Source organism: Oncorhynchus mykiss, chromosome 25 (assembly GCF_057628025.1).
Source record: "Oncorhynchus mykiss isolate SJ-2025 chromosome 25, ASM5762802v1, whole genome shotgun sequence".
In the NCBI taxonomy this organism is placed as follows: Eukaryota; Metazoa; Chordata; class Actinopteri; order Salmoniformes; family Salmonidae; genus Oncorhynchus; species Oncorhynchus mykiss.
This window is the reverse complement of record NC_143046.1, coordinates 25,750,001-25,759,090: the sequence shown is the minus strand read 5'-3', so window position 1 is coordinate 25,759,090 and position 9,090 is coordinate 25,750,001. Positions and strand designations below refer to the sequence as shown.

At 43.5% G+C, this 9,090-nt stretch overlaps 1 protein-coding gene across 3 annotated transcripts in view; it reads left to right on the top strand.

Moving 5' to 3' along the window:
• The first annotated feature begins 530 nt into the window (after positions 1–530).
• The window catches only part of LOC110504833 (uncharacterized), a 15,357-nt gene continuing 6,797 nt past the window's right edge, over positions 531–9,090 (top strand). The window contains exons 1-6 of one of the 3 annotated variants that reach the window (XR_016491595.1): positions 1,088–1,503; positions 1,804–2,139; positions 2,866–3,120; positions 3,312–3,551; positions 3,672–3,788; positions 4,817–5,433. Coding sequence is in view for 2 of the 3 variants with exons in the window: in XM_021583669.3 (XP_021439344.3) it covers positions 1,455–1,503; positions 1,804–2,139; positions 2,866–3,120; positions 3,312–3,551; positions 3,672–3,788 (997 nt within the window). In the remaining variant the exon portion in view is untranslated. Of the gene's footprint in view, positions 1,504–1,803; positions 2,140–2,865; positions 3,121–3,311; positions 3,552–3,671; positions 3,789–4,816; positions 5,434–9,090 lie in introns of all 3 variants that reach the window. The other 2 variants (XM_021583672.3, XM_021583669.3) reach the window with 2 other exon arrangements.

Below are 9,090 nucleotides of genomic sequence, written 5' to 3'. Positions count from 1 at the left end.
TATTTCCAGCATCTGAACAGTGTCAGCAAGTGGCTGAAACTACTATCGCCCCTGAGATTGATCTGAGATTGATGTGTCTTTCTGTCGGCGGCCGTCTCAGTCAAAAAAATAATTTATTTGGACAGGCAAGGAGATACCGTAGTCAGGGCCAAGCCCCCTAAGGCCCACCAATAACGGCCCTAGCGGCCCTGAGTAAGAGGCTACAGTTTTTTCCATTCTATGAAAAATATATGTTTGTCTGTGTCACACCTTGATCTGTTTCACTTGTCTTTGTGTTTGTCTCCACCACCTCCAGGAGTAGCCCATCTTCACCATTATCCCCAGTGCATTTATACCTGTGTTCTCTGTTTATCTGTTGCCAGTTCGTCTTGTCTTGTCAAGCCTACCAGCGTGTTTTTCATGCTACTGTTTTTCCTAGTCTCTGTTTTCTAACATTCCCGGTTTCGACATTTTCTGCCTGCCATGACACTGAGCCCGTCTGCCTGACCATTCAGTCAGCCCTGACCTCGAGCCTGCCTGCCGCTGAATGCCAAGCGTCACGTCTGGAGGAAACCAGGCACCGCTCATCACCTGGCCAATACCATCCCTACGGTGAAGTATATGAACAACACAACATCTAAATTCTATACACTTGCCGTAGTGAGTCCTTCATTTAAAGATTTAACATGTTTTTTACCATTTACAGTCTCAATATACAGCCATACTAACCCTTTCCATCTACAACATGTTATTGTGTCGAGCCAACAGCTGGAACCCAAAAGGAATCAGTTGTAGCCGGTCGAAGACACCAGAGAGTCACAAACCACTATTAGGGAAACATTGAACTTTGATCTGCTGGTCCTCTCTGTTTCACTTCTTATTTCTCTCACCTCTCCTCCTCTCAAATTCCTGTCTTTATCGCTCTCTCTCACTTCTTCATTTGTTTTTGTTAATTATCACAACCTAAAATGGAGTGAAAGAGCCTACTAATTGTGAAGAAGAAGGTAGTGTCTTCATGTCAGTGTTGGACAGCAGTGTGTGAGAGCTGACCACTGCCCTGACACAACGGATGAGGTGTTATATTCTCAGGCTCCAACATCTCTTCTTCACACTCAAAAGTAGCCTCACTTATCACAAACCATATTTGACATCCTGTCTAAATCCATCACACAGGAGACATGTAGCCAGCCTGGCTATTTAAATAATGAAGAAGTGAGACTTTGATGACGTGGCCCTTCCTCTTTCCTCTGAGTCAGAACCTATGATTAGGGTCAAAATTATACTTCTTCTGTTACTCTTCACAAACTGGGTGAATTCTTCTGAGTGGCAGGAACAGCTACTGTCCTTGAATTGGTTTTGTTTGTGCTGTAAAACATTGCCAGATTATGGAAATGCAGCTCTGAATAGAAAATAGAGGACTTTGTTGAAGTACCAAAGTTAATTTGATAAACTGAGACCCTGCATTGTAAAGAGACATGCAGGCTGTTTTAGGACTGTTGGTGATCTCAGCAGGAGTGTCTCATGGTAAGAAACATCTTTATATGTGTTGGTTTCTCTCTTCTTTTATGCAGAATATAATATCAGTAGTCTTCTATACATGTAGCAGAAATGGCAGATGATGATAGATAATATTCAGAACACGGTAGAAGACAGTTGTATCTTTACTCATTGTCCCATGATAATGATCACTGACTTAATGATCCCTATCACGTTGATGCTGTTGGTTTGGTTATACTGTTAGTCGCTTGTATCATCTGTAAAATGATACATGACTTGACATGGGTTAGAACAGTGATAGTGTCTATTTTTCTTCTTGATTATCAGGCTTGGAGACTTCCTGTGATGCTAAAGAATATGGATCTCAGTGTTTTGGAGCCCTGGGAGGAACTGTCTATCTCCAGCTGGTGACTGATGCCACGAGATATGATGCACTCTCATTTTTTAAAGGCACAACTGGTGCTAAAACAAATATACTCAAAATGAAAGGCACACTGGTAATAAGAGACAGCCCCATTAAAGACAGAGTACTCTTCTTTATAAACAATGGGACATTTAGGTTAAATAACACAAGAAGGAATGATTCTGGTGAATACCTGCTCGAAAAATATGATTCAGCAGGGGTAGCACAAGGGAGCGGAGGACTACAACTGTTCATCGAAGGTAAATAACTAACTTGCCAAATAATAACTTGCAAAATAATTATTACATATAATAACTCTGACAACCTATTTCTCTGGCTAATCTACAAATATGTGACTTCCTAATAATACAAATAATGACAAATGCATTTTATGTGTAACCATGGAGTCATTTTTATTTTCATATGTCACGACCTCTGCCAAAGTTGGTGCCTCTCCTTGTTCGGGCGGTGTTCGGCGCTCGTCGTCACCGGCTTTCTAGCTGCCACCGATCCATGTTTCTGTTTTCCATTTGTTATGTCTTGAGTGTACACACCTGGTTCCCATTAAGTTATTATTAGTTCCAGATTTATCCCTCTGGTTCCAATTATGTATTGTGCGTGATTGTTCCTGTTATGTGTTAGTTTTGCGTGTTAGGATTTGTTACTCGTACATGGATTTATTGTACTGTTATTTTTCCAGAGTAAAGTACGTTATTTTTACTCAGTTCTGTTTCCTGCGCTTGACTCCTTCCTCACCTATACACCACTGACGCTGACATCATAGTCTACTGAAAATACATAGTCATAACCTCATCCATCAACATTAAATCATCTGTTGGTTATTTGAAATACAGTCATTATGTGTCATGAATCTGCTGCTCCTGTCGACTACAGTAGTTTCTGTGGCTTTAAAGAAGAATGGCTGGTGTTGTGGTCTAATGTGTTTTTCCCTCTTACTACAGTTACATATCCTTCTTCCCCCACAGCTCCAGTGTCCAGTCCTCAGCTGTCCTCTGAGTGTCTGTCTCATGGAGAGATGAGGGTGTCCTGCTCCTCTGAGGGGGATGGTCCCCGGTACAGCTGGACTCTGGATGGACAGACGCTGAACGACACTGATGCCCCTCCTGATAATAAGACAAACACCATCACTCTGAAGAAAGGCCTGTCAGGAGATCTCACCTGTACTGTCAGAAACAACATCAATAGTGATACTGTCAGCAGGAGAATCGTACACTGTCCAGGTAATCTACTGTTTAATATACTTTGTTAAAAAAACATTATGATCAACAATATCAATGATTAATGATTATAATGATCAATGAGAAATAATATCAATAAGAATTGACCTGTTTAGAAACAGCAGTATCCATTTGCCAGTATTTACATGTAATTCAGATACGAATGTGATTACTGTTGTTTGGATTGCCTACAGGGCTGATATATGTTAACTGCACCTTATCCAACGGGACAAAGATATCAGAGTGGGTGAATGCCACTGGTAATACCCTGTGTGTTGAGCCTACAACGGTGATGACTGAGTCTCCCACCAGTAAAACCTTCACTGGTAAGGGCCTGGGGCATGACACCCTAATGATCTCCAGACCCAGCAATCACACCCAGGGCTTGACTAACAGCACTTGTACTAACACCACTCAGACCCTTTGGATTTTTAGTAAGTGATCATGCTTATTCTGATGTATTATTGCTATCATTATCATTATTATCATTAAGATGTTTTTATAATGGAGCAATCTTCATTCTTATATGTTGTTGTGTCTGCTTCCTCTCTTAGACACAAAGTACATAGGGATGGCAGCAGGGTCTCTTGCAGGAGTGGTCCTTGTCTTATTGATGGTGTTGGCAGTTTACTGTGTCCAGAAGAAAAATAAACCTCCTTCAAAGGCTCAAGGTTAGAGGACATTTTACTGTAGATCTTCATTTTACTCAATTACTACAATTGACCATGTCAGTCTGTCAGGGAGATATTTAGACGTAATCTCTCTCTCTTTCTGTCTCTCTATCTCTCTATCTCTCCCTGTCACTCTCTCTCTCACTCTAACTCATTGTCTGTCTCTCTCTCCCTCTCCCCCTCTCTCTCTCCTCTCTCTCTTTGTCTCTGTCTCTGTGTGTCTCTCTCTCTCTCTCTCTCTCTCTCTGAGAGACAGGTTTTCCTGTGTCTCTGTCTTTCTCTCTCTGTCTCTCTCTCTCTCTGTGTCACTCTGTCTCTCTCTCTCTGTCACGCTCGCTTTTTCTCTGTCTCTCTCGCTCTCTCTCTCTCGCGGACTCTCTCTCTCTCACGGACTCTCTCTCTCTCGCGGACTCTCTCTCTCTCGCGGACTCTCTCTCTCTCTCGCGGACTCTCTCTCTCTCTCGCGGACTCTCTCTCTCTCTCGCGGACTCTCTCTCTCTCTCTCGCGGACTCTCTCTCTCTCTCGCGGACTCTCTCTCTCTCTCGCGGACTCTCTCTCTCTCGCGGACTCTCTCTCTCTCTCGCGGACTCTCTCTCTCTCTCTCTCGCGGACTCTCTCTCTCTCTCGCGGACTCTCTCTCTCTCGCGGACTCTCTCTCTCTCGCGGACTCTCTCTCTCTCTCTCTCTCTCTCTCTCGCGGACTCTCTCGCGGTCTCTCGCTCTCTCTCGCAGACTCTCTCGCGGTCTCTCTCTCTCTCTCGCAGTCTCTCTCTCTCTCTCGCGGTCTCTCTCTCTCTCGCGCGGTCTCTCTCTCTCTCTCGCGGTCTCTCTCTCTCTCGCGCGGTCTCTCTCTCTCTCGCGGTCTCTCTCTCTCTCTCTCACGGTCTCTCTCTCTCGCGGTCTCTCTCTCTCTCTCGCGGTCTCTCTCTCTCTCGCGGTCTCTCTCTCTCTCGCGGTCTCTCTCTCTCTTTCTGTGTCACTCTGACTCTCTTGCTTTTTCTCTCTGTCCTCTCTTTCCTCTCTGTAGCCTGTGGGACAGTGAGTGACAATGTCTACCTTACACCATGTCTCCTGCAGAATGATGACGTCAACAGATTTTTTTTTTTACTCCAGTGCTAAACTCTTCAGTCCAAAGGTTGATGAGTTTAGGCCCTGAACGTTCCACATGCTAACTGATAGTGAATTCATGTTGCAAAAAAAGAATAGCAATCAGAAATACAGTATCTACTAACTATTAAGTTGCTAAGAGTAAGATAAACAGGATAACAGCTACAATTTTTATATATATATATATATTCTTATTCAATGAACAAGTAAACTTTTTGTACAGTGTGTGTGTGTTGCAGATGTATTGGAGGAGCTGTTTAATCTCACTCAGTCCTACATGGTTCTCTTGTCCTCTGATGACCTCCACGTAGCTGCGCTGGCCCTGCTATTGGGCCCTGTGGAGTGGAGGGGGCCAGGTCTGGGGCTCCTTGGTGGTGCAGTGGTCTGGTAGGGGTCTCTGGGTGGTCCTCTGTCCAGTGCGGCATGGAGTCTTTGTCTACCAAGTGACATGTCCTTTAGAGACTTTGCAAACACCCCTACTGTCTGCTTCCTCAGGTGGGAGTGGTCGTGCAGATGCTCTGGAGTGATTATTGAGAGGTGAGCAACGTGCATGCTCGGGAGTAGGCCACACCCTCTGGTGATGTCAGCATTGACTTTCTGAATGGTACGGGATGAAAGTCTTTGCGGGGCAGCGAAGCGGAGATGGTGATGTGGGAGTTGGGAACCGCTCAGAGGCTCTCTCCTCTACTCTGTTGGCCAGACTGTCTACTCTCTCCTGCTCCTCTTGCAGGTTGTTGGTGCTGTAGTTAATAACAATGTGGCCTAGTGTGCCAAAGTCGGGCTGGAACAGGATGTGGAGGACATCCTGTGTTTTTGGGCACCATATTTTGGACACCGTGTAATGGGGGAAGAGTTTATCCTCTTGGATGAATTTCCCATTTGAGTCAATGAGGATGGCCACCTCAGTGGGTTTTACCAGACTAGTGCGTTTACGGTCTGTGGCTGGGGTACACAGGGATACACTCTCTCACTGATGAGCTATAGGTGCACCTACCATAGGAGTTGGGACTCTTTTTTGTTGGTTATGTTGTCATAGTTGTGACTAGGGGGGCATATGGGGGAGGGAATGCTGTCAACTGCAGGCAGGTGCCCCCCTGTGTGCTGACAGTGTCAAATTCTTGTTTGGTTCTGGCATTTAGGTCACCACAGACTAGTACATGTCGCTGGGCCTGGAAATGATTTATTTCCCCCTCCAGGATGGAGAAGCTGTCTTCATTAAAGTATGGGGATTCAAGTGGGGGGATATACAGTTGAAGTCGGAAGTTTACAGTGCCTTGCGAAAGTATTCGGCCCAATTGAACTTTGCGACCTTTTGCCACATTTCAGGCTTCAAACATAAAGATATAAAACTTAATTTTTTTGTGAAGAATCAACAACAAGTGGGACACAATCATGAAGTGGAACGACATTTATTGGATATTTCAAACTTTTTTAACAAATCAAAAACTGAAAAATTAGGCGTGCAAAATTATTCAGCCCCTTTACTTTCAGTGCAGCAAACTCTCTCCAGAAGTTCAGTGAGGATCTCTGAATGATCCAATGTTGACCTAAATTACTTATGATGATAAATACAATCCACCTGAGTGTAATCAAGTCTCCGTATAAATGCACCTGCACTGTGATAGACTCAGAGGTCCGTTAAAAGCGCAGAGAGCATCATGAAGAACAAGAAACACACCAGGCAGGTCCGACATACTGTTGTGAAGAAGTTTAAAGCCGGATTTGGATACAGAAAGATTTCCCAAGCTTTAAACATCCCAAGGAGCACTGTGCAAGCGATAATATTGAAATGGAAGGAGTATCAGACCACTGCAAATCTACCAAGACCTGGCCGTCCCTCTAAACTTTCAGCTCATACAAGGAGAAGACTGATCAGAGATGCAGCCAAGAGGCCCATGATCACTCTGGATGAACTGCAGAGATCTACAGCTGAGGTGGGAGACTCTGTCCATAGGACAACAATCAGTCGTATATTGCACAAATCTGGCCTTTATGGAAGACTGGCAAGAAGAAAGCCATTTCTTAAAGATATCCATAAAAAGTGTCGTTTAAAGTTTGCCACAAGCCACCTGGGAGACACACCAAACATGTGGAAGAAGGTGCTCTGGTCAGATGAAACCCAAATTGAACTTTTTGGCAACAATGCAAAACGTTATGTTTGGCGTAAAAGCAACACAGCTGAACACACCATCCCCACTGTCAAACATGGTGGTGGCAGCATCATGGTTTGGGCCTGCTTTTCTTTAGCAGGGACAGGGAAGATGGTTAAAATTGATGGGAAGATGGATGGAGCTAAATACAGGACCATTCTGGAAGAAAACCTGATGGAGTCTGCAAAAGACCTGAGACTGGGACGGAGATTTGTCTTCCAACAAGACAATGATCCAAAACATAAAGCAAAATCTACAATGGAATGGTTCAAAAATAAACATATCCAGGTGTTAGAATGGCCAAGTCAAAGTCCAGACCTGAATCCAATCGAGAATCTGTGGAAAGAACTGAAAACTGCTGTTCACAAATGCTCTCCATCCAACCTCACTGAGCTCGAGCTGTTTTGCAAGGAGGAATGGGAAAAAATGTCAGTCTCTCGATGTGCAAAACTGATAGAGACATACCCCAAGCGACTTACAGCTGTAATCGCAGCAAAAGGTGGCGCTACAAAGTATTAGAAAGATACACTGCTTCTTTATGCAACCGCTCTGTTACATTTCTTTTTAACGTTACAGAAATCGCACACTATTCAATATATCTGAGACGGCGCTCAGTTCCAAGCTACATTTCTCCGTAATGTTGGAGTCAACAGAAACACAGATTTAAGCATAAATATTCCCTTACCTTCGATGGTCTTCGTTCAGAATGTTCTGGAAGGGTTCATACTTACCCAATACATCGTTTGGTTTCAAGTCTTGCGTCTTTGTATGGGCTACTGCTAATAACATCAGCTGAAATGCACCCAAAATGTCCTCTGGTCCGGAAAAATTGCGCATCAAAACTTCAAAATTACATATTATATGTCGACTAAACAGGTCAAACTAAGTGCAGAAGCAAGCTTTATGATGTTTTAGACACGCAAAACAAATTTCAAATCAACCGGGCATCGTTTGCTCTTCCCAGGAGTGCTGGAACAAAGGAATGGCTGTGACCAATTCGCGCCCTAACGCACAGGTTTTTTCTCGCGGCACTTACTAAAATCACTCCCATAGGGTCAATTCTCGCGCGATTTGAACGATTAGACGCTCTACAGAATGAGGACATCTAGTGGAAGAGATGGAAAGTGTCCCCAGATCCATAAGTGGCTGGGAAGGGTGGGGGCGATGACGTCAAAGTTGCTCCAACTTTCATGACCACAAAACTAGTTTGGAAGAATGCATGCCCTGTGAGTTCTGCTATACTTACAGACATAATTCCAACGGTTTTAGAAGCTTTAGAGTGTTTTCTATCCAATAATAATTATTATATGCATATATTAGCAATTTTTTATACAATTTTTTTCAGTTTTCTAGGGGTACCCAATTTCTCCAAAGGGGGCGTAAATCTGCCATGTCCTCAAGGGGGCTGAATAATTTTGCACGCCCAATTTTTCAGTTTTTGATTTGTTAAAAAAGTTTGAAATATCCAATAAATGTTGTTCCACTTCATGATTGTGTCCCACTTGTTGTTGATTCTTCACAAAAAAATACGGTTTTATATCTTTATGTTTGAAGCCTGAAATGTGGCAAAAGGTCGCAAAGTTCAAGGGGGCCGAATACTTTCGCAAGGCGCTGTATATACAACTTAGCAAAATACATTTAAAATCTGTTTTTCACAATTCCTGACATTTTATTCTTGGGTCAGTTAGGATCACCACTTCATTTTAAGAATGTGAAATCTCAGAATAATAGCAGAGAGAATGATTAATTTCAGCTTTTATTTCTTTCATCACATTCCCAGTGGGTCAGAAGTTTACATACACTCAATTTATACTAAATTATTGAACTTGGGTCAAACGTTTTGGGTAGCCTTCCACAAGCTTCCCACAAGTTGTGTGAATTTTGGCCCATTCCTCCTGACAGAGCTGGTGTAACTGAGTCAGGTTTGTAGGCCTCCTTGCTCGCACACGCTTTTTCAGTTCTGCCCACACATTTTCTATAGGATTGAGTTCAGGACTTGCCACTCCAATACCTTGACTTTGTTGACTTTAAGCCATTTTGCCAC